The sequence below is a fragment of the Archocentrus centrarchus genome, chromosome 24 (assembly GCF_007364275.1).
Source record: "Archocentrus centrarchus isolate MPI-CPG fArcCen1 chromosome 24, fArcCen1, whole genome shotgun sequence".
NCBI lineage: Eukaryota > Metazoa > Chordata > Actinopteri > Cichliformes > Cichlidae > Archocentrus > Archocentrus centrarchus.
Genome location: NC_044369.1, coordinates 10,283,067 through 10,309,578, shown reverse-complemented (window position 1 = coordinate 10,309,578; position 26,512 = coordinate 10,283,067). Strand labels below are relative to the sequence as shown.

The window sequence follows — 26,512 nt, the reverse complement described above, 5'->3', positions numbered from 1 at the left end:
CACATACACATGAGCACACATTCTCCCAAAAGTACCCAGATAAAATTCAGACTAATGGAGCTTCACAGTGGACCCCAAACTGAACAGATTATATGGAAATTGCTGTTTCTTCTCACTGCTTTACCAACTTTTCAACACTATTAGCAAAATGATCAAAATGATACTCGGGGTCTCATTTTTCTCATTAAGATTCTGATTATGTTCATGTACTACTAGCCTTCAAATATGTCTGAGGATAAAATGAGACTGCAGTGAGTAATAAATACTGCTGTTATGTACAAAAACATATGTTTTACTGTTAGTGAATATGGAACATTGGGAATCAAACACTGGTGTTTAATAAACTTATGTCCGCTATGCATGCATATTGCATAAATACCTCTGTGATTTGACTGTCAGTTTTTCCAAAATATTTTCTAGAAAATCTACCAGAACTATATTCTCACTTCTGCTTTCATCTACTGTAAGGAGACCAAGCTATTGCATAGCATGCTGTAACTACGATTGTAATGGTGACTAGCCACCACATGGTGGAGCTCTGCACCAAATTAATAGAATACAGGCCAAAATATTACACCAACACCTGGGTCATCTCTGATTCCTATCAGTGCTATTCTGCTGTACAAGTAGAAGGTTAGATATAGAATAAATCTGTTTACATTTCATTTTTTTAAGAGCAGCACAATAGTACCTGTACAAAACCATTTCAGCAAGTACATTTTCTTCAGTCTATTTTGCCAAAATCTCCACCTTTGTGCACAATGGACCTCAGCTTTGCTGCTTGTGAACTGAAAAATATGACACTGGTTTGATTTTGATGGGCTCGCTTTATTACTGACGATAAAACAGATCCTTACTTGCATTTTCTGTGTACTTATGCTCTTTTGCTTGCCTCTTTCTTTCATTCTCATTTTTCATACTCTCACTTGAGTGAACTCATCTAGTTTGACAGAACAGCTGTAATGTGCAAGAAAATAATAACCTCGCCTCTGACCTTTCTTGAACTAGATCATCAAACAGTGAGGCAGCCGTTTCTAACTTTAGAAACATTTTTTTTCACATGGATTTTGGGAAAACAAGCCTTTAATCATTTGATGGGAAATCAAACTTCAAGAAGTGATCAAACTGGTTCTGAGGGGAGATCAACGCTTTTGGTGGATGGATGGAAGATGGCGTTACTACAACAAATACTGGACCAACACACAACAGGAGGGTGGATCTAGGAGCATATTTGTGTGTGTATGTGTGTGTGCATGTTCTTGCAGCTGCATGCATGTCGGTGTATGCATTCAATATTGGTTTTGTAAATATTTACCCTCTTCATTGAGCTGCTTTAGTGGGTATTGTTAGGAGCTGTCACTCACCTCTTCTTAACCAGCAGGATGGCTACCAGCACCAGCAATATGAAAACGAGAACACCAGCACTAATTCCAGCAATTTTCACCACCCGATCCGTCTGCTTAGCGGGGTCAGGAATGACTTCTGGTTCCTCTGTAGCACCTAAGAATAATGATGATAAAAGAACATCAGCAAGGTGGTGATACAGTAATTGGGGGTAATTGTCCACACTGTCCATTAAGAACACACTTGTATTTGTGTGCTTCTCCAAGTTTGAAGGGTAACTGAGTTTTCAAATTGTAGGGGGAAAAAATAGCACCTCAAAATTTAGCAAAAGTGTAAAATTAACATTGAAAAGATCAGCAAATAGGAGCTCATCAGTCTCGAGGTCGATTTTTTTGTTTGTTTGTTCGTTTTTGTTCTTATACTGTTTTTTATATATATATATATATATATATATATATATATATATATATATATATATATATATATATATACACCTGGGGTATGTATGTATAAAAAATATATCTAGTTTCCACTAAAGTAAAAGATTTCAAACACAAAAAAAAGTCCAAAACATAATTTGAGAACCTGAAAATCTACAAAAATCTCAAATAACTTTTAAAAATCTGTTTGCCTGCAGTTTATATTTTCATAAGAGCTGCAAGATATTGGATTAGGAAAAAGCAAAAAAGATAAAAGACCATTTTGTGACTGGAACACAGAAGCTGTGGAAAACACATACTTATTCACCATATAAAGATACATCATATGGGGAGCTAAAAATACATCAAAAATCCCAAACAATGTGTAACAGTAGAGTAAATTAAAACAGAGTCATTGGCCACTTGGGTTCCCCATTTTTGGTGTCCTTTATTTCATGCTCATGAATCAAGACTACAGCCGTCTTTTAATTTCATTTCGATCTTAACTACACACCTGTAAAGTTCTGTGACTGTGTCTTGCAAAGCTGTAAAGCTATTGAGTGGACAAATTCTGTAATATCCTGCTACAGTAAGATAGTAGATAGGTGTTTATACACCACTCTGCATTTAATCATTAGTTATTATTCATCTCTAACTCTCTTCCACAGCATGTCTTTTGTCCCGTCTCCCTTCAACTCCAGCTGGTTGCAGCACATGGCTGCCCCTGCCTATGCCTGGTTCTGCCTGAGGTTTGGTTCCTGTTAAAAGGGAGTTTTTCCTTCCCACTGTTGCTAAGTGCTTGCTCATAAGGGGTTGCTTGATTGTTGGGTTTTCTCTGTAATTACTGTATGGTCTTTACCTTACAATATAAAGCGTCTTAAGGTGACTGTTTGTTTGATGCTATATAAATAAAATTGAATTGAATTATGTATTGATTTCACAGGGAAAAAACAACAACAGTTAAAAAGTAGAGTTGATGTTAGCTATTTGCTGATATATCAGTATTGGCATTTATAATGGCTGACAAATACTAATTTAAGAAGTAATGAAGAGACAGAAAAACACTCTTCAACCACTCTGAAAAATCTCTGTTGGCAACACAGTAGTTTGGAACCCACTAGCACAGCAGCCAGCTGATCCAAGCATAGCCAGATTTTTAATCACCAAATACCAATGTTGGTCTAAAAAATCCTACATTGGTCAGACCCAAGTAGATATATTCAGGAAAGCTCACATGGCCTCAGGCTAGAAAAGTATGCCATCTAACAGTCTGAGGAAATATGCCTGTTTTTCTTTAGGGTGCTCTTACCAAATGCCCAAATCAGGAAGTTAGTAAGCGTGACATGCACACAAATCCAGATAATTAATTAGCAAGCTTCAATCACCCCTGTGTTAAAGATCAGGCAAATATCAAGCATCTAAATATGCCTTGTAAAGAAACATCAAACAACTGCTAGCACAAATGCCATGACAGCACTCATTTTTAATTTTAAATATATCCAGATATTTTGTTTTAGGGGTTAATTTGGCTTACATATTGAAGTAATTAAATCAACAGTAAACTGTTCATTAAAATGTTGCTATTTAATAATGAACCAAAAAAGACTGCTTCTACAGCTTGAATTGTATCTGAACATTTTCAGAGCAGGTGTTTTAATATTGACTCTAGACAAAAAAAAAAAAAAAAAGATTAGTAATTTCTTGTAAAACATGAAAATAAAATCCTGTGAAAAGACAGTGGTAGAGCATCAGCGAAAGCTGACAATGTTTATCCCTGGCCTGTACCAGCTTCTACAGCTGGGTCAACTGAGCTAAAAGCACTCAGCTTGCACAGACATCAGCTTCTCATTTATTTAGTTTTATTATAACCTGATGGTAAATGTACTGTACTGAACTAAATAATTACGCCGACTCCCAGCAAGCATTCAAAATAAACATCCACATAAATGTACACTATAGCAAAGAAATAATCAACTGACTGTGCGCCTTCTCTGCTGCCTTCTTTGCCATCAAGTTCTCATTGGAAAATGCTTTTAAAATGCAATTTAACTGTAGCCGTCCATGTTTCTGCACCAATGTCACCATATATTGCTTGTAGCCAAACTCATTTCTGCTTCTGATGACTTCAGAGAATTGACTGAACTCCCTGATTTCGTCTGTTTTGGAAAATAATTCACCAGTGATGTTTCAAGCGGAGTGCAGGCTGCAGAGCTTAAATGCTGTTGATCATGGACAGAAAGTCAACAGAAAGACAGAGAGCATCTCTTTTCTGGCTCCCAAGCTCTACTTAGTTGAGCTCATTGCATCAGAATAGTTCATACGGCAACGTAAGAACATTACGTGTCTTATCATAATCCAAATAATCCAACTCACTGACGTATGCACAAAATTCAACATAATGCAATACATCTATCAAACAATAATCCACTTCTAAAGCAAAATATCAACATAATAAACATAATCCCTAAGAATAATACATTTCAGCAATGCCTTGAGTTCCACAGCCCCCATCACTCTCAGCACCAAACCGATTAATTCCTAATGCCACTCAAACTAAAGTAAATAGTGAATTTTTGGGGTCTATTTTCAGTGGTGGATAAATACCTATTTGGTGCTTCAGTGAGTATTTACAGCAGCAGGATGGTGTTTGTGTGATCAACCCCAAGTAAAATACAGTGCCCAAAGCAGTGAAGGATCGTTGTTGCTCACTAATGTGATTTTAATAGTTTTTGAGCCCGGGCAGCAGAACTCTATCACACAGAGAGACCAGAAGGGCCAAGGCCAATGCCCTGCCTCACAACTGTGAAAAAAAAAAAAAAATAAATAAAAAGGGGGGGGGGGGGGGGGGGGGGGGGGGGGGCTGAAAATGCACCAAAACTTGGATGGATTCTTCCTTTGCCCATGCGCCATTTCTCAGCAACGTTTTATGAAATTTGAACTAGCAGTTTTTGCGTAATCTTGCTGACAGATGAACAAACAAACAGACAAACAGCCCTGTGAACATACCTCTATCTCAGCTCTCTGCCTCAGCAGAGGGATGAGATAAATCAAGCTTTTGCTATGCAGCCAATACTTACTAGGAATTATTTATGGTACAAAATAAAAGTCAAGTTATATGAAAACAGAAAATGCTTAGATTGAATTATACAGAATACTAACAGTAAAGTTTTATGAGGTTTATATAGCTTAACCACATCTTGGCATGAGGAAATAATATTGCCATTTTATATTTCTTTAACAGCAAAATCTGCCTACAAAGGCATTGCTGGGTGGCGGCAGTGGTAGCTGCTACATCTGTTCTTGCATATTAGCTTATTGCTGATATACAAAGGCCAAATTTTTCTTTAGATGATTTCCACATGGCACTTATTCCTCATATAACTATTAGGCCAAGAAATTATTAGAAGATCCCATAGATAAAATATGTCAAGACACACCAAAACAAAAACAACAATTCTTTAAGGGTTCTCAGCCTGACCTCATAATGTCTGCAGTAGCTCTTAATGTGTGTAAAAATGATTCAGGTCAGTACACTAACACTCACAACTTACCCGCACACAGGCACACAAAACACCCTGAGGCAGCAATGACAATACACAATACCCCAGATGACCTACTATGACCACCATCACTTAATCCTCCCTCCTGGATGCATGGTTGAATGCACACAAACACACATGCAGGGGGATGGAGAGAGAAAGGAAGAGCCAGTGGTCTGACCTCTCGGTCCATTAGTGTGTTGGTCTCTCTTATTATAAAAATCTAAAATCCCCTCTAAAGTCTTTCAGCTTCACTCAGACCACCCCAGGCTGGAAAGACAGTGTCATTTTGTTTTAGCAGCTCTCGGGCAGAGTGACCACCTGTTCAAGTAACTATGACCAACAGTAATTCTTGAAATATGATGACCCTGCAGAGTTAGTGGTTTCACATGTTTGTTTTTTGCTTATTTTAGTGACAAAACGTGTCACGTTAGAGGGACTTAACACTGCAAAGCCTGAAACCATAAAATAATTGGCAGAATTTTTTTTTTTTAATGGAGTGTTTATTGAGCCTTCTGATAAATTTAAAAAAAAAGAAAAGAAATATTAAGTTGCATATATGAATTTTAATTTTTATCACATTTGCTACATCTTGCTTTTTTTCTTTTTGCTATTTATTGCTTAAAACATATTGTGCTATTTATTTAGAGTTTTTTTTAAGGAAAGAAAATCAAACTTAAAAAAACTCAGGTATCAAATATGATACACTTGGTGTTTAAAGGTTACCAACACCTCTTATCAATCCCGCAGGATAAATTCTTGGTGTACTCACACTGTACTCTTTGACCTAGGGAGAACAAAAGGCAAGTTGCATCACCCCTAAGGCTTTGGTAATGAAGAGACATATTTCTTTTTACTGCAAAAAAATTCCAATTCTAATCAAACTGACACTTGGAAGAGCACACACCACAGAATTTAAAGCCTGAGCTAGTTTCCGATGCCTGTCCCTCCCTCGATGGGTCCACATATAAATACTTAATCAACTTAACTTAACCAGCAATAATGATTCATTCTACGATCATTAAGGCTGATTGTGCTCAAAATGATGTCACTTTTATTGTGTAGCTTTATGAGCTGTCTGCACTTGGAGGTCAAAGAAGTTAAGTTCAGAAAAGCATTATACTCCATCTTGCCTTCTTGCTACAGTAACGCAACTCAGGAACTGTTTCAGTCTTTATGGTACCTTATTGGACACTCTGAGATACCTGACATGAAGCTTCTATTTATCACAAGTTTTAATATTATATTAAAAAGTACATCAAAATAAGCTTTTCCAAAAAGCTATTTGGTCATTAACAATGGTTGTGATTGTTTGACAGAGGCACTACATAATGTGTCACTTAGTTACATGAAAATCAGACTTATATATAAATGTATTTTCGTTGAGTTATATACTATCATATATAACTTAAAGTTTCAGCCATGTGTTAAGGAATTATGCTCTTTATTTAATGTTAAATAAAGCCATAAAAACAAGATCATGAAAAATTGCTGTGTCAGAATTAAAGGTGGATATCATGACTTCACTACATTTACAGCAATTAAAAAAAAAAACAGTAATTTATAGTTTTAGCAAAAGCAGGCACATTCTGTATCCACTTACATTTTCCCCTCTTTTTGACTTGTAGTTCTACATTATTATCCAAATAAACATTCAAATGTCTGGGCTGCCATTTGAAGCTCAACACTACTGGTTACACAACACTGTTAAGTTGTCAATTTCATTCAAAGTGTAATGTGTTTATCCTTGTTCTTACTCCACACAGATAAACTCTGATCCATGAGCCGCATTTCTAAAAATCTTTCCTCAAAACAGTGTGTGCACATTTTTCTGCATATCTGCTTATGCGTGTAGTGCCTGGGGATTAACTTCACACCCTGCAAAACCATCTGATAATCTATTAACATGGCAAAACCTGGTAAAAACCTGACATTTAGACTCAGTTCACACCAGCACACACACACACACCAGTGTTTTCTCTTACTGACATGCACAAATGCAGTTTTATTTTTTCTAATGCTCTTAAAACAAAAACAATTTCCATTTAACAAACCTCCATGGGAATAAGGGGCAGACCAGAGGAAAAACACAATAATAAACAGATTAAAGCTGGAGTAAGCAAAATGTTTTTAGTGTCACTGGACCAAAAACATGCCTATAAACCTTTTAGCATATTGTAGGAAATAGATTCCTACACCTCCTCTGCACTCTCTTTTCAGTCTTTAGAAAGGCACTGTAACCAGAGACTGTGGTCATTCACAGGTCCCTTTAGATACGATCGGATGAATAGCTTAAAAAAGCAAACAAAAAAAAGTGTATAGTGAAAATAAGGGCTTCACTGGATTCAGGTGAGAATTTTCACCTTCAATTCCATGTGAATTCAGAAGTCAGTACTGACTCACTTTAAGGCAGCAGTGTAAGAAGTATGAGCATGTGCCTATACTTGTCTGGTAGGAGGGGCTTAGAGCAAAATGGGAGAGCTGCAAGAGGAGTGTTGTCTGCTTTCAAATTCTAGCATTTCCCCCTTAGATTTATGCCAGACCCTTAACGGGGACCTATTACACTCCAAAACTTTACTGTTGGACTCTAGAGCAGCTTTGCATTGTTCACAGTCCAAAAATTCCTCATGTATCGTATCCTGGGACCTGTTGAAGCCCCTTAGTTCACTCTCTATCTGAAGCTCCTTTTCCTTTAGGTCCACCCTCTCTTTAAGCCAACATTTTTCTGACAGGCTGCCCAGGAAGTGCAGGAGTTTGTTGGTTTTATTTTATTTTTAAAATATTTTCACCATTGAGGCGATATCTAATAGTCAAATTAAGATAATTTTAAGGTTAAATGAGTTCTTACGTTTAGCCGCCAGTCTCAGACACTGTGTCTTTGTTTCCTGTTGAGAAAAACATCAAGTAGATACTTTAGTTCCATACAAAACACTACATGGCTAACAATGTGATTGCACTGAACTTTATTTAATGTAATATAATGTATATCCAGAAGTGCTAAAAATGTTTATTAATGTGCCTTTTTGAACTTAATTCACATAAAAAAAAATGTACCCTCTCTGTACTGCTGACAGCTTGAAGATAGATGTTATAGTTCTTCCTTGGAGCCAGAGGTGGATTCCAGAAACCCTGAGGAAAATAAGGAGAGGTCAGTTTAGTCAAATCCAGGCTAAATTTACAAACTGTCAGCTGCTGATTTTACTTTTACTCTTGGTTAAGAAGAATGTGGATATGTAAATAATATCTAGCCTTAGAAGTATTGCATATAATTTCTCCTTGTTTAAGTTTTACCTTTTTTTTTTTAAATAAAACCTCTTGCATGAATTTAATTTGTTAACTCCTGCTTAAACTCCCCATATTATGCTATCTTCTGGTTCCAGTGAATGCATTGGGCTGCCATTTTCTTCCATAATTCAGAATTTAAACTAGATTTCTATTTGATAAACATATCTTTTCATTGCATTATGTACATATAGTGTTGTTCAGATAAAAGACTTGCCTGATATGTCTTGTTGTCTCCCACGGTAAAGGGTAGCGGTTCAGGCAGATTGCTGGGAGACAGCTGGGCAGCATAATAATAAGGGGATCCACCACTAGATGCACTGTGGTAAGAAACCGGGACCTGGAGAAGACAAAAATATGTCTAGAAATGTAAGTTCAACTGAATGTAAATAATGGTCTGCTTTGCAACACCAGCAATCCAAAGGTCTACAAAGCATAGCTAGAGATTTATCGTAAAATTAAAAGTTTTTCAGAATTAAACTTTGAATGAATAAGCATTTACATTTTCAAGAAAAGCTGTAAAAGCTGTAGGGGCATGGGTTATCAAAACAGATCAATAATCACCTCATAACAGTCAGATGAAGCCTGACGGCGTGTCCGCTGAGGATTCACTTCTTCCACCACTATCTGGTACGCACTGTAGATATGGAGAAAGTATAAATACAGATATAAATTGAGGGATAAGCGACAAGATTTTGACTGTTTTGTCATGTTTTATGTGATCGTGCCAGTTTAACAACTGTGCTGTACCTTATGGGTGCTCCCTTAGCCTGGGCGGGTTTGAGCAGGACAGTAATAGTTGTTGCAGTTTCATTCAGGAAGGCCTCTTGACCATCATACTCATCTATTGTTGGGGCTGAAGAGAGAATATGAGTGAGTATAAGCGAAGCTTTAACCTTTTGTTGTCTAAGTGAGAAAAATCTTTGAGTCAACAGCACATATTAAAATGTATTTTACTACCTGAAATATTAGTTGTCACATTGAGTGTGGTTGCAGGACCAAACCCTTTGGAGGTTGATGCTCGTATAGACAGCTGGTATGTGACACCTGGGTGGAGCTGCGAAAACGTGTGATGGGAGGCGTTTGAAGGCAGTGACACTGTGAGTCCTGGCCGCTGCAGAGGCACCGAAGGGTCAAACGAACGCACGCCACTGTAGCTGATCTGAGTTGAGGTAGAGACAGAGAAACCAGTGTTTTACATGTTTCCAAAGGAGCATCGTTTTAATTTGGCTCCTACAACAGCTCCTAATGATAGTACCTCATATTGTATGATGACTCCATTGGGTTCAGTTGGTTCCTTCCAGGAAAGACTTATTGTTTCTTCAGATGGAGTAGCTTTAAGCGACTGACTGGGAACTGGACCAGGAACTATTAATACACACACACAAATAAATTCATACAATGCTAATAAAATCAATAGTATAATGTTCTGCAAATGAGAAACCAACTACTAAATAGAAATATACAGATTGAAAATAGGCAGCAGTGACTTTCCCAACACACACAGATAAGAGCTGCAGGTATCCAAAACTTATAGTTTAACAATACATTTGAAATGGGGAAGAGAATAAAAAAAATAAAGGAGCTACAATTTGTGTATCGCACCATCTTCATCAGTTTGTATGATGGTCTCATCGCTCTCTTTCCGTCCCTCAGGATTAGTGAGAATCATCTTCAGGCTGACGTTGGTGTACGGTGGCAGGTTCCCCACCAGGTGGCGTGGTGCTGAGAGCAGCAAAGAGATGAAACAAATAATCACATTGTAACAAAACTTCATGACATTTGTTGTGCATTTAAGATCAAAACAGCTGTTTTTCTCAGTGATTAATCTGCTGCTGAGTTTAATAATGGTCTATGTAATGTTGTAAAATAGTAAATACTAATAAAAAAAATAATGATACTTTTCAGAGCCTAAAGCGTCTTTAAATATATTGTTTCGTCTGAATAATAAGAACCAAAGGCATTGTTTACAGTGACAGTAAACAAGCAGCAAAGCCTCATATTTCAAATGATGGAACCAGAGAGCTGTTGACATCTGCCTTGAACCTAAATATGTAATTGATTATGCAAATGACTGGCTATTACATTTCTGTCAGTCAGCTACTAGATTCATTGACTAACGGATCAATACCTGTGCAGGTCAATCTGAGTGCACATGAAACATGATTTCAACCAATAATTAATTATTAGTTTTCAAGGAATGATTCAAATTACTGTACATTAGACTGTCTACAATCTATTGTAAAATGTTCTTTCCAGTATTCTTCAGTACTTCTGATATTAAGATTGGCTTTAAAATGAAGTGGTTGTCAATACTGCTGGCAATCTCACTGTGAATAGATGATCCACTCATATTAGAAATCTCACTGAAGGCAGGCACCTTTTTATTAGGCTAAATTTCAGTGCTTATAGGGCTATTACCTTATCAAGTGCTCAGTCTTTGTGTACTTCTTTACCCATGTCACAATGAATGAATAGCAATACAACACCAGAAAACACCACAGCTGCAAACCCCACATCGATAATCATAGTAGTGCATTTCCAGTGGTACTAAAAGTAAGTTAGTACCTTTAGGGTCCATATCCAAACAGTCAGCTTTGCTACGATTGTTGGCAGTCATGTAATGGTAACAGATGGTAACATTAAAGGTGTGACAGCGGGTGATATTGTAACCCAGCGACTCCCAGTCCACTGCAATCAAACGGGACCTGGTCTCAGCAATCTTCAACCTCTTAGGAGTCCGCATGGGTTCTACGAAAGGAAAGAAGAAAGAAGGCAAACCAAAGTGATATCTGATTTGTGCATTCTTAAACATGTTGGTATTATAGTGACATTGAATTGTATAGATTTAGACTGCAACATTGTGAACAACAAGTGGGACCAAAAGAATTTTAAGGAATTAACATGTGAGGAAACTTTTGAGCTATTGGAATTTCCATGCACAGTGAGTATGAAGTAACTTTGTTGCCACAAATGACCAAGAGTTCTGCGTCAACGTTATAAACACCTATTTCTGATCCACCCTTGTCATTCAACCATTTCTCAAAAGCAGTAACTTCCATAAGGACATGTCTTTTGTTTCCATCTTTTATGTGTATTCAGGCTGTTGTTGTCAATATAATCAACTTTCCCTCCTTGCTGCCCAGGGCCTTAATTACCTTAACTGGCTCATTTAGCTGGATCAATAACCCCACAGTGCCTACACACCCACACACCCACAGAAGAGACTACAATCACAAAGCTGCGCTATTCCTCCTCTATATTCTGCCTGCTCATGTGAGTCCACTATATTCCAGACAGTACATTTAAATACATAAAATTTCCACCTCTTTCTGCTGCATTCACTTGGAAAGCCTACCTCACATAGAGGAAATAGTCTTCAAGCTATATGGCTATTAAGCCACATGACATTGCTTTCTTTTGGAAAATAGTAGAAAGGTAATATGTTTAAGCACTACCAATTGCTGTCAAAGATTTATTTCTCTTGATACAGGAGCTGCTTTTCTAACTAGAGAAGAAATCCATCAGTCAAGACAGATTCCAGAGGATGTAACAGCTTCTGCCACTCTGGCATGATAAATATGTTTGAAAAGAAGCACAAAATAGCTAGCAACAAATATAGCACACTTCTATGTTCTAACACTCCAAACCTGGATATCTAGCCCAAATCCTTAATTAATTATTCCTCAATTTGGTAAGGGGACCTTCTGTTCTGGATATTTTAATCAGTTTAAAAAAGTCACTATGTTATAATCAAAATTATCTTTCCAATCAGGCTCAGCACTTATAATAGATAAAAACATTTGACATTACCAGACTGGAATACATTACTGGAGAATAAGAACAAACTTAATGAAAAGCTTTGTTCTTTATTCCTTGTCATAAATTGACTTCACAGTGATAATCAGCCTATCACCTGTTGATGTTTTATTCCTCTTTTATCCAGTCTTGCTGGAACCCACCTGCTTCGTTATGTCCTTCCAGGATTTTTTAATAAAAGCAGCTCACCTTAAATAGAGACGCACGTCTCTCCCCAACCCCTCCTTGTCTTGGTTTGTGTTCTTCCCTGGGTCTTCCTCTTTCAGAGGAGACTACACAAGGACACAAACTTGTCGCTTCTTCTGACAACCCATTATCTGCCTGTCACTCACACACACATGCACGGAAGCTCACAGGCACCCACACACACTCACACTTTATTGCCCAAATACACACAAACACATGCACGCGCTTTACATTGTGACCGAATCGAGATTAAATCTGTGCAGCGCATTTATAGGTGTGTGCACGCTCATCTCAATAAAACTTCTCATAACAACAATTCCTTGTCAAGGGCAAACACAACTCTTACAAACACTCAACAACATACACAGAGCTGTAAGCAAAATACAAACATGTTGATGTTTACGTAATCTTTTAAATATAAATATCCATCCATTCTCTTCCGCTTATGCAAGTCAGTGTGGCAGGGGGGCTGGAGCCTATCCCAGCAACAAATGTAAATATGTCACTAATAATGTGACAAATAGATGGACAGAAAATGAGGAAGAGAGAAAAAAATACAGAGGAAGAAAGGCTGTGCAGGTAATTGTCTGCTGAGAAAATATTATTGCCGAACAGTGTGTGTGTGTGTTAATAGCTAAAGGGTCAGAGCATTTCATTTTTGCTTCAACCTGTTATTGGATGGTTGACATTTAAATAGAGCAAGGCAGAGACCCACTGATTTCTTTGCCTGTCTCTCCCTTTGTTTCGCTATCTTCCTCACTTGTCTCATTCTCTTCCTCTCCGTCTCTCTCCCTGTTCAAATCAATAGTTGTGATCCTCACCATAAACCAAGCTATTATGACACACACACACACACACACACACACACACACACACACACACACACACACACACACACACACACACACACACACACACACACAGTCAGAGCCTTGTAGTAAATTACATTGATTTCAGGGTCTCTTGATGCTAACACTGCCTCACAGTGAGACGTTCTTCCACTTAGAATTAAAACAAAATATATGACTGCTTGCCTGTCACACAAACACACATGCACATGGAGTCATATTTCCATCACTTCAGGGGCATTACATCCATTTCCTGGAGACTTGCCCTAACCTACCATCATAACCGGTTGCCCAACCCTAACATTGGGCCCTATAATTTCAAGATTTATGATACTGGGAATTTTTGTCCCCAAATGTGTGGTGGGTCCCCTCAATGTGAATTTGTAAACCAATTTATGTTTCTTTAACACCCACACACACTCCAACCTTTTTTGAAAACCCATTCTCTCTTTATAGTGAAAGCAGGTAGAGAAAGAAAGAAATAAAGAAAGAAAGCGTCAGAATAAAGTAATATATGGAAAAAGGAGACTGTGTCTGAAGAGAGCGGGGGACAGATAAAGGTAGCAGAGAGAGAAAAGGGAGACAGAGACGAGAGACTGAAAGAAATAAACAGAGAGGTGGAACAGGGAGAGACGATAACTAGTCTGGAATGTAGCCAGAGTCAAGCGGGACCAGGTCCAATGGCAAACCACAGAGGCTGCCTTGTCCCTTCCCCTCCTTTGGTAGGCAGACAAACGGCTGGATTCATGTTGGAACTAAAAGGCTTTGTTCTCTACAGATGGAGCTTTGAAAACAACAACAATACCAATAAACACTAACAATAACACCAACAGCAGAAAGCTTCATATCAGCAGAATCCAGAGGTTGGAATTAAAAAATGGAAAACAAAAAGAAAGGAAATGAAACTAAATGAAACAGAACTACGCTAAAGGCAACAAAACCATGTCCCTCAACATGAGGTATTAGGAAGAGCCAACAAACATATAGCTGTAAAACAAAGGTGAGAAGAGATGAAGCTGAAGAAAACGCAGAAGAAAAGAGGAGAGGAAAGGGGAGAGGATAGGAGGGGCTGAAAAAGAAAAGGTTGACAGGACATGCAGCTAAATCCAAGTTAATCTGTCCAATTAGTTCCTGGTAATCCTTCCACTGTCATGAGTAAGACAAATGAAACTCCATCCATTTATTCTGTCTCTAACTCTAATTTCTCTCTGCATGTGTGCTTCTCTTTCTAGGCCACATTTAAGTACTTAAAAGGTTCAAATTTGCCCTCCAACATGTTTTCAATTTGCACTTGGAAGCTACATGGATTTTGAGAGGCTAATTATGAAAGCAGCAATTAAGTCCAAAAACACTATCCCTACAGTGCAGTACGAGTTGTTTCAAATTATGAAGCTGAGAAAAATAAATGGAAATCCAACTCATTTCTGGTAATTAAAAAGACATGCATGAGTTAAATTTAAAAAAGCAATTCAAACATAAAACAATGAGGAAGGAGTCCACAAATGTCCTTTAAAAGGTATTATCCATAAAACCCAACATTTCCAAATACCAACAACACCTCTTAGTACTCTCACCTTTTGACCTTTTTGACTGTGTCATTTGTTCATATTTAAGGGATAACTCTTCAAAAACCAAATTGAAAAAAAAAGCCTTTAAAATAGCTTGACATTGCTAACATTCCTCAATAAATCAGGCCTTAAATGCAGCCTATTTTGAGTAAAGAATCGATATAAATTTGAACAAATTGACTTAAATTAAATTACAAAGCACATGCTCATGGAAATGAAGGAACATGTCATCCAACTGGTAGGATTAATTAATTGTTGGCTTTGTTATTTTCACAGAAATGGTCAACACCAACCATAATGTCCATGACATAGTAGCACCTCTGGCTCACGATCCATCACATTTAACAGGTTATTGCCAACAAATGTGACCTTGACACTGACTTTGTTTAGTATCAATAAAACCTAACAAATACTCCAGGATGAGTAGCAATTCTTGAGAAAATGGAAAACTGCCCTTGACCTTGAGCACAATTTGGTTGAAGGACCACAATTTTGCAGAAATGTCACTAAAATCTGACCAGTACTCTAGAAGGAGTAGTGATTCTTGTTAATTATGGATGGACCGATAACTTGCCATTGCATAAGGCATAAGCATAAGCTAAAAACTGTAATCGCATTCACCTATGCAATATAATGATAACAGTACACCTTTAAAAAAGGTGTATTTTAAAGTGTAATTTTATTGTAATAAAATGTCCTATATGAAATAAAATTATCTTTCATAGATTTGTTGATGGTTTAGCTCATTTTTTCCCCACTGGTAACAATCTCTTGTCTTCTGAGAATCTGCCACTTTTAGTTTGGGAACTACACCATCCCATAGCTGTGGCAAAATACTTTGTACACAATATAGCCAAAAGCCCTCCGTGAAAAAACTGACCCCTGCAAATAAGAGACCTTCAGTTAGATTAACAAACATTCCAGTTGTTACATGCATGTGGACCCACACAGACAGAACATTATTATAAAACTGAGATGCACAGCAAAACATACTGTGTCTGTAAATCTGCTGGCTGTAAATCTACTTTCAAAGGCCGGACACTTAAAAGTGTTGTGCTGCTCTTGTGTGTGTGTGTGTGCATCTTCACATATAAAAGAAGTACATATGACATATTGTGTGTGATTCCCTGCAAAATCTGTGTTAGTGTGTTTGGAAATGTGTTTTTAGATTCCATTCTTCCATAAATCCAAGTGATGCTGAGCTTGTGTAACATATGAGAAATACTGTGACTCTCCTGAACTGTGTGTGTGTGCATCTGAACATTTCTCCAGTGTCTGTGCTCAACCCTGAGTAACTATGGGGTTTTTTAGTTAGTGTGTGTGTGTGTGTGTGTGTGTCTAACCTCCCATGACCAAGAGGTTTTCAGCAGAAAATTCAGGATTTGGATTAAAAGCTACTTCATCACTTTCTTCTGTCACACACACACATTTGTACACACACACACACACACACACACACACACACACACACACACACACACACACACACACACACACACACACTAACCCTTCACTTCAAGTTGATTATATTTCACCCTTCAGACAAGAGCAATACATCACCACAGAAGAAAAATCGAGAAGAGTTGGAGAAGAGAGACAGAGGAAGCATGAGAAAGAAGCGGGGACAGAAGAGAAAAAAAATGCAAAAGGAAGAGATGAACAGAGACGTGAGGACAAAAGACGAGAGGAGAGGAGGAGATGAAATCCTTCCTGTTATCATATCAATTGCTTAGCAGTGTGTGTGATGTCTGCTCAGTTTTTTATTAACTATATTGGTTTTTAATTAAACAGTGTTTCGTGTGGTGGCACGCTTGGGCTGATGCCTGATGTTTGTGCACACATATTCCTGTGTGTGTGTGTGTGTGTGTGTGTGTGTGTGTGTGTGTGTGTGTGTGTGTGTGTGTGTGTGTGTGCGTATGTCTTCATTATATTGCATTAAACTAAATATTCAGTAAACTACAGGTGGTGGGATCAGACAAACCTAACCAAACAGAAAAAGCAAAGGAATCATTACCATTTAAATAACATTCCTACCCTGTGTCTGTGTGTGTGCCTCACTCTAACAACAAACACAAACACACACAATCCAACTCCAATGGTGCGCGCGCATTTGCATGTGTGTGTGAGTGAGTGTGGATGCTCACAGAGAACAGGTAGGGAGATTTCACTTAACTAAAAATATCAGCAGAGTGCTTGCACAATACACTGATAATGACTCATTAAGTTTATTATCTAGTGATATCTATTTACTCAGGACAGCATGTGGTGGGCAATGTGTTGGTTAGCACTGTGATTAGCACTGTTGCCTCAGATCAAGAAGGGCCTGGGTTCTATTCCACCTTGGCTGGGGTCTGCATGGGTTTTCTCCCGGGTACTCTGGTTTCCTCCCACATTCCAAGTTAGTTGGGTTAGGTTAATTAGACATAGTGAATAGGTGCATTAACTTGGTTTTGTATTGCTATTAATTGTATTTTAATTTTCTATCATACTTTAATTATTCTTAGCTTTCATTGGTTTGACTGTATGCGGCGCTGTGACAACATGTGTGTGAAAAGCACTTCATAAATAAACTTTACTTACTTGACACTAGAAAATGTATTTATTTTACTCTATGCAAGGTCCAGTAATACATATTTCAATTAATATTCACATTTGTCTTACTGCAAAGAATAAAATAGGATTATCAGTGCACAGAAAATATAATATGCACAGTAAATATGAAGCAACAGTCAGCAGCACGCTGGCTAAGCTTAAAAGCAGAAAACAGGGGAGAACAGCCGGTATGCCTCTGCCCAAAGGTAATGAAATCCACCTATCAACAGACATAGATTCACTGTTCAATAGTAGGTACTGATTACTGGTATGGTATACTACTGATCATTAGAAGAAGGTAGGATTTTTTTTGTTTATGAGGATATTTGCTACAGTGCTAGTGTCTGAAATGCATCTGATGAATGACTACATGTCAGGAGGTCCCTGTAAAAATCATGAAATATCAGTAGCTTTTCCCTCTCGCTAATCATCACCCCATCATAATACACTATAATTTTCTAGTCAGTACCACAGAAAAAAATTCAGATAGTTTTTTTATTCTCTAAATTCATAATCGCATTTCCCAGATTTGGCCTGTTATCAGCATATTATATGGATTACAATGAGTTAACGTCTTTACCACAAATGTGTTCCAGCATGAATGAGGAGAAGAAGATTAATTTCCTCTTCCTGTTAAACAGGAAACTGTTCAATACATGAGTCGCCTGAACAAGTCTATGACTTCCTCTCTGTCAATAAACAGACAGACACCACATACATGCAGATTCATTCACTGTTAAAACACACGCACCCACACACACACAGGTTGGCAGACATCAGTCAGACCCCGTAGTTATGAGTTTTCATCTCTCTTTCATTTTTATTCTCCAGTTTCATCATTCTCTTGCCTCTTGCACTCTCTCACCCCATTCCCATTCTCTCCTCTCTTTCTTTTCCAGCCTTATTGTTTTTCATCATCTCTCCATCGCTCCCTTATTCTGTTTCTCATTCAAGCTCATTGCTTTTATTTCTGCCTCTTTCTCTCTTATATCAACCCTCTCTTGCTCTTGCTCCGTCTCTCTCCCTCAGGCTAGCTGTGTTTATATTTCAGTCGTTTATTTCTACAAATGTCAGACAGTGTTTCTGCCCTCCGTCTATTGATCCACAGAGAGCGAACGATGGGGAGAGAGAAGCAGGGAGAAAAGGGAGAAAGGCAGCGAAAAAGAACAAAGCAGAATGAAAGCTATAGAAAAAGAGGAATGAGAGGAAGAGTAGCAGAGAGAAAGTAGGAATGAGGTGACAGAAGTAAAAAAAAAAAAAAAAAAAAAGCAGGATTAAAAGTGATAGAAGGTGCAGAGAGCCTCCAGTATTATAATCACTCTTTTGCTCAGATCACTGAGCAACCAAGAACTGACTCAGGCTCCCCCCCTCCTTTCTTCTCCAATTCCATCCATCGCTACACCTCTCCTCTTCCTGCTCATTGTATAAATATCAGCCTACCAACAAAAATATGTATACTAAGACAAAAAAAAAAAAAAAAAAATACCCAAAAGACATAGTAGATGGAGAGATCAATAAAGAATCAGGCAGCCAGAAAAAAACCTGTGAGAACAAGAGAGCCCAACCAAAGTAAGGCTATCTGTGTTTTTCTTGCTAAACCTGGTTTATCTTCTTTTAGGTGAACATACATATGCAAGGAACCTATTAACAGGGTAGAGTCATCCTGGAAAAGGTAACGTAATCACTCAATCAATAAATTCAATTCTAACACTTCTATGTTAACATGCTGTAGCTGTCTTACCTGCACATTTGGTCCGAGTAATGAGTGGTGGACCAGGTTTCCCTGTGCCTCCCTCTCCTGGTCTGGTTAGTAACACCCTGATCTCATACTCTGTGTCTGGGTCAAGATGCCACAACTTGTAGTTAGGAGAGTTCACAGCATGAGTCTCAGTCCAGCTGCCTGATGTCATACGGTACTCAACCTATTAGAAAAAAAAAAATCACAAAAGACATGTTATGTTATGGAAGTGTTAAGTATTAATCAGAAATCATTCAGTATTAATGTCAATGTCATATGATAACCTATGAAATATAAAGGTTTTCTCCATACTAAACATGGCTAAACTGTAATATGATAAATGGAAACTGTTATGGGTTCAGATTTATTTATTAAATAATTATATAATTTCCTAAGTTTGCCATCATTACAATTCTCTAATTTACAATGTTAAAATGTTGTTGCTTAACAACATCCAGTACTTCAAGACTAACACACCTCTTTTAGTATTATAGGTCCATCTCCAAATATGGAGTTTGCATTGAGCTGGATCAGTAGGTAAGTGGGGCCGACACCAAGCAGCTGAGGAGGTGCAATCGGGTGCGGAGGCTCTGAGGAGGGAAAACAATGAACAAGAACATGTAAGATGGTTTCAAATACTAACACAAGGTGCAGAGCGGGGGAGCGTAACTGCACAACCAATATAAATGCAGCCACTGTGATATAATACCTCATTAGTAGTCACGTGATTTTTGTGAACTCAAACATTTTAAAGAGAATACCTGCCAACTATGACGACTGCCTGAGATCAGAGAAATTCATGGGCTTCCAAGTAGCTACTACACTGATCTACAACATTACTGTGTGACTGCTGAGCTAGGTGAGCATCATGGTTAACAGAATGGTCTAAGACTGCTTTCATCTCATTTCTTCTAAGTATAATACAATAATAATATAATTTACTAGTAGAAAAGTTTGTAAACACTCAAAGATATTTAACACAAAAAGCTTTATGTACAGCTATGTTTTGCTGCATTCTTTCATGAGTTGATACTCGACCAGAAGCCTTCCACCTTCCTGTGTTGACAATAGTGACAGTTTTCAGACATGAAATATGTATTTTTCTTACTTTGGCTATCTGTTAAAATAGGACTTTTGTCCATCAAACACAGAATTAGTAGAGAATATGTCAGATATTATAGGACAGGACATTTACTGAACAAACCCAATGCTACTGCAACACTCTGAATCTGGTATGTTAAAGGAACTCTAAGAGGAGAAAAGTCTGGAAGCTGCGATGCTAAAACCTAAGCAACATGTCTCACTTTCCATCTGATCTACCAAACGTACCCTTCCAGTTTGGTGGGCAACATAAGCTGCTAACTTTCCCATCTACCCCTCTGCTTTGACAAGGTTGCTTGCTACGCATCACCACCATCTGAGCATCATCCACAAACAAGCCCTGACTTGGGGAACTGATATTTACCCATCGCACCCCAATATCTCTGTGCAAATGTTTTCTGCAGGAGTAAGGCGATTAGAGCCTAGAGGCTAAACTATGACTGTTCTACTTGTCAGATGGATGTTGGGATTTGTGTCCTTATTTAGACTGAAATGTATGAATTACATTAGCATCAGAATAATGTAAGGGGACATCTAAAAGGGACTTTAGTTACCATTCCTAAGTTAGATTATTTATCAACTGCTCCTTTTTTTTTTTTAAGATAGGTATATTTAGGAAAGGAAACAATTAGGATCAATTACCTTCACAGTAATTTTATAATTGCATAATGCAAAAAAAGTACAATTGGCTAAGATATGCCATTTTAGTTTTAAACATTAAACTCAGTATGTAGTTATACTAGACATATGTCTTGAAATATATCCCTGTATCACGGCCACGAAGTGCTTGGTGAATAAATTGTGTGTATTTACATAAATGTGATGGATGCATGATGGTTCAGGGCTAGCCAGATCAGAGATAACTGTCACACATCTGTGACTGACAGGCTGAAAACACATACAAGCTTTAAACACAGTGCATCAAAGTTTGATCTACTTGACACATCTACACACACACGCAGATCAACGCATGAATTAATCACTCTCCTCACACACATGCACTGTGATCTGTCTTGCACGCAGTAAATCATACAGATTTTATCTCTCAGACACACCACCAGGCTTTTTTTTTTTTTTTTTGGCAATCTAGCTTCAATCACACCATATCAAAGTAAGTACTGTATTATCTAAATTAAATGTGTGTGTCTGTGTGTTACTGTGTATGTTGCTCCATTAACAGTTATATTTTGCATTACTGTCACCTGTTTTTTTTCTTTGTGTGCCTGTGCTGGCATTTTTTCTGTGTACTGAATGTGGCTGTCAGAGAGGTGCGCACAGGAAGTGTCGCTTTAGCAACAGATGAAACACTGAAGGTTGACAGCACATGCACACGTGCAAACGCATACACACAAACACACACGGGCCAATGAAGTTGAATCCAGATAATGAATGTTGAAGTTACTTCAGAAAACCACCGACGTCAACGGCATGTCACCTTGCAATGCCATCAAATAAACAAAGTAAACAACCTGATGATAAATAAACAGATGAAGAAATAAAGCAACATTTTTAAAGAGCACAAAACAGTAGGTTTATCGTTTTTTTTAGCTTGTGTGTTAGCTTGAATGCATGTTTGAATGCTGCTTAAAATCTCCTGAATAACTAAAAGATAAATAATACACATAAATATGAAATGTAACTGGGTCATTATGTGACTCCAGAGAAAGAAAAAAACTAAACAAAACAAAAGCTGGAACAGACTCAAACTTTACATTTTCTTCTTCTTTTGTTCCATCACTTGTCATTTGTGAAGCTGACCTAAAAAAATATAACAAATCATCAATGGTGTTATTCCAAAATTTTGCGGTGGAATTGCTGTCACCATCTTTTTTATTATTAATCACACGTGTGAACCCCCTCGTTGTTTTTTTTGGGTCAAATGTAAATGAAAATAAGAAAACAAATGCACACTGGGAAAACTTTAAATGTATATGCTGATTCTGACCTAAACTGTCTTTGTGATTAATTTGTTTATAGTGTCATTCATTTTCTTCCCTGATATTCAAAAAAAAAAAAAAAACCTGAAGCTATTCTTAAAGATGTTTTGTGATTTGTTTTATAATGTGGTGAATAAAGACTAAGACAGAAACAGTCAGGCGAATCTAAGAAAGGACTGGAAAAAGAGCGAGTTTTCATTGGTGACTGGAGCCCACCAGGAATGTTCTTTTGTTTCCCATCGTCAGCAACCTTGTCAATAAAGTTTAGCTTTCACAAACCTTTGCTGACATCACTAGGGAACTCACTGGAGGACATGTGACCTCCAGAACTACAGACGTGTGTATGAGTGTGCAAGTGTGTGTGTGTATTTTGGTTGCATTAACAGCAGTCTAGTGGTAGTAGGTTTTCTATAGTTCCATAATGCCTGAAGCTCCACCTGTCACTATAACTTAAGAGTGTGCGACTGGCTACAAGGGAAAAAGAGACATTTTAGAGGTGGACCACTATAGTTTAAAACAATTGCATGATTTCAAGCAAGTTGTGTGTGCACATAAGTCTGATCCATGTTTGTGTTTGCGTGTGTGACAGTAATATTGCAGGAGATTTTTAGGCCATGGGTTGTATGTAATGCAAGCTGGCATGGTGATGTATGTGTGTGGTGATGATGCACTCTGTCACCAAAGGAACCAGGGGGCAAGGCTTTATTAGAGCTCGCCTCTGACCAAACCAAAAGTGACACCCACATACATATACACACCCAAACACACAGTCAGACTCTCTCATACCTCTCATGCTGTTTATCTACAGTAAAACTTGTAAAGGCAGGGATTCTGCTTGCCAGCATCCATCCATCAGGTCTTAAAATTTCAAGCTCTGGGCTATTGAACCTCAGTACTGTTTTGCTACAGAAGGAAATGTATATGTAACACCAAATTTTAAAACTGGCCTCCGGAGATTTGATCAGATCTTGTTTGCTTACTTTGAATAGCAAGTGACCCAGAGATGCTGAGCTGACTGCGATAGTTAAAGAAAACCAGCAAGTATTCTTGGGAGAAGCTACAGCTAGTGTGTAATGTGAAGTATACTTCTTGATCAAAACCAATTACCTAATGATCACTTACTAAAGTTGTATGAACAAATAACAAACAAATCAACTTACAATCTTGCTTCTATTCACATATTTGGATTTTAGCCAAATGGCAACCTCTGCAGCATGCTGACAGACTGGCTTCGTCTCTAAAGCTAATCCCCACCCCCCTCTAAAACAACTTTTTTTCTAAGCTACAAATTAAAACTGTATAGAGGTTTGAAGTTATGCATTATTAGGGCAGTGACTGCTTTGAGAGACAGGTTGGTGCCAACTAGTTGTCTACAAGGCTTCATCTTAGCTAGACTGAGTCACTGAAGTAGTATCTGAGCTGTGTTTGTGTGCTTAAATGTACTAAGACACTATCCAAGACGCTATCCTGTGCTTGAGTTTTTTGAGTGAAGCTCTGTTGTTTAGTTTGCATTTTTTAGCAGTTATCTGTGTCTGAGCAACACCTGTATAGACTATGGATGCTAAATAGGCTTAGTAGTTAGCTGGTAACTTAGCCCTCTTATACTGTTATATTTCTACTAAAGGAAGAGAGACAAAAATGTACATCTAAGAATTATCTGGGAATCCCCTGTCACACCTCGCATGCTCCCACAACGCACCTCTATCTACAAAATATGATTCTTTTCTCTGATACTGATGGCTTCCGCATGCGATAATGGCACATCTTTGTCATCTACATGTTATAAATATCAATATACTATTCCTGTGAGTAACCGTAGTGGGGCAATTTCACATCCTACAGTGAGCCACTGTAAGGCTTTGAAGATGAAACCTTGGCTAGTGCCCTGCTATCAAATATTTTTAATGTATATCAAATTTTGAAAGATCCATACGAATTCTTAATTTTTGCTGTTTTTCTTTAATCTACAATTCCTCAAGTAATATCCCGTTTCCAGTTATTCTCCCTCTTGCTTAAATTTCCCAATAAATAAATATATAAATAAATATTAAAAAGTAAAATATTCAGAATGAAAATATTAGCAATGCAGCAACATTGTCCATATTCATGGTCATCAATGTCCTGCAGGAGCCTCAACTCTCCAACGAGCACACTTTTCAAGAAGTGAAATAAACATATTCCCCGTTTCTTTGATTTCTCTCTGGCTCTCATCTCCCATCTGATATATCTAATAAATAAACATGAGGTTCTTCTCCTCCCACATTTATACATGCAGTCCTTATTCTTTTATTGTGGTTTCTTTCTAGCAACCAGACTCGAGATCAATATTCATGATCACCAAAATTTCTAAAGGTCCAAAATCATTGTTCTTACTTATTGTAAAAAAAATAAAATAAAATAAAAAATAGGGGAAAGAAAAAAAGAAAAGAAAAAAACACTCCTAGTTACACACACTTCCCGAACCTGAATCTATTTTCATACATGCAGATTTGTTCCTTTCATGTTCGGACACATACCTCCTGCTGTGCAAATTCCTCATCTCATTCCTCTTTCCCTTCTTGCAATCAAAAAAAGATGTTCACGATAAATAAACATTAGCCACTCACGTTTTTTTTACTAAATCAGCAAGACCCTGAAGAAAAAAATCGCCTTCCAAAACTGCCAGATTTTCTTGACTAAAAAAAAGAACAAATCTGTCCACTCCCAGTGATGTACAGCCCCATAAATGGCAGTGCTAGGGTCAAGCGACACAGAGAGTTCGGTTGAACTCCTACACCAGACAGTGAATGAGTACCTTTATCTGAGGTACACCATCTAATATTCATATTCATGGTGCTCGTTTTTGCTTTGATTTCACATTTCTTTCTCCTCTGACATTTCTTATGCAGAATAATAAACACGTCTCTGCTCTGCTGTTTACATATTCACACATATTCTTGAATCTGATATGGATATTCTTTGGATAATGAGCTATTTACATTTAACTTTTCTTCACCATCTCCTCTCTTCTCTTTGCTCTCCTCCTGCCTCCCCACCCCACCCACTCCACCCCCACTTCTGCCACTCCCGTATCATTCTTTCTGAATCTCTTTCGCCTTCACCCCCACCCCCACCCCCACCCCTCCAACATCTCTCTCTGGGAGATGAATTGAATATGTAAGCTATTGGATGTGAATGAATAAAGCATCCCATCTCAAACACACATTGGTGACACCTTATTAACCACATGTCAGATGCACATGACAGCTGCAGCATGCACACACCCACACTCACAGACAAATACACACACAGTCACACATGCCCATGTTGGCATAGACAACAATGGAGCTACCTCGCACTCATATACACATCAACACAGAGTATTTGCACACACATTCAAACACAATACTGGAATACACACATCTACATGCACTCCCACATGAACTCTCCTCATTAGCCTATATTGTGTTAGTGACTTTTGATAAGTCAGACATAGTGGATGTACATGTGATTGGAAAGGGAATTTGGTTCCAAAAAGTTGTACAAAGCACAGCATTTTTCATAACAAAAAATCTCCACATAATATAATGCATGTAACCATGTAGGCTTTAAGTTAGCATTATTCTTCTAATCAAAGAATTATTACATAACTATTAACTATTTCTATGGGCTTACAGATTTAAAAAAAAAAAAAAAGTAGGTCCTGGTTAAGGTAAGACATCCTCTATATCAGGAGTGGGCTATTAATTTTCTCAAGGGGCCACATGAGAAACCGAGACTGTTGTGAGGGGCCACACCAACAAGCTTATAAAGAGATAAAATTAACACCGAACAGAACTGAGTTCAACTTATTGGTACAGCCCATGTGCCCACCCCTGCTCTATACTGAGTTTCTCACACGATGTCCTGTACCCATTGTTCCAGACCTGTTTGCCGTATAGGTTGTATACAACCACTGGTTGCAAGGGGAAAAAAAGCGTGTTCCCCAACTGGTTGGCAAACGGTTCTTGGAGGTTGCTGGCTGTCATTAGGTGAAATCTGTCGCAAAGAGTGTGTTGCACTAAAAGCCTCCTTGTGGTTGCTTTGGTTGCTAGCAGATTGATGCGGTCGAACATAGTTTGGATGAAAGGAGCCACTTGTCTGCAAACACAAAGTGAAAG

The 26,512-nt window shown here is 37.9% G+C and overlaps 1 protein-coding gene across 3 annotated transcripts in view; it reads right to left on the bottom strand.

Moving 5' to 3' along the window:
- ptprk (protein tyrosine phosphatase receptor type K) overlaps window positions 1-26,512 on the bottom strand; it is a 108,493-nt gene that overhangs the window by 21,095 nt on the left and 60,886 nt on the right. For all 3 annotated transcript variants that reach the window (XM_030720845.1, XM_030720846.1, XM_030720847.1), the window contains exons 10-21: window positions 19,813-19,925; window positions 19,339-19,519; window positions 11,153-11,335; window positions 10,190-10,309; window positions 9,843-9,952; window positions 9,545-9,746; window positions 9,335-9,440; window positions 9,149-9,221; window positions 8,802-8,924; window positions 8,357-8,431; window positions 8,151-8,187; window positions 1,365-1,500 (exon numbers count right to left, since the gene is read on the bottom strand). In XM_030720845.1, coding sequence (XP_030576705.1) covers window positions 1,365-1,500; window positions 8,151-8,187; window positions 8,357-8,431; window positions 8,802-8,924; window positions 9,149-9,221; window positions 9,335-9,440; window positions 9,545-9,746; window positions 9,843-9,952; window positions 10,190-10,309; window positions 11,153-11,335; window positions 19,339-19,519; window positions 19,813-19,925 — 1,459 coding nt within the window. The remainder of the gene's footprint in view (window positions 1-1,364; window positions 1,501-8,150; window positions 8,188-8,356; window positions 8,432-8,801; window positions 8,925-9,148; window positions 9,222-9,334; window positions 9,441-9,544; window positions 9,747-9,842; window positions 9,953-10,189; window positions 10,310-11,152; window positions 11,336-19,338; window positions 19,520-19,812; window positions 19,926-26,512) is intronic.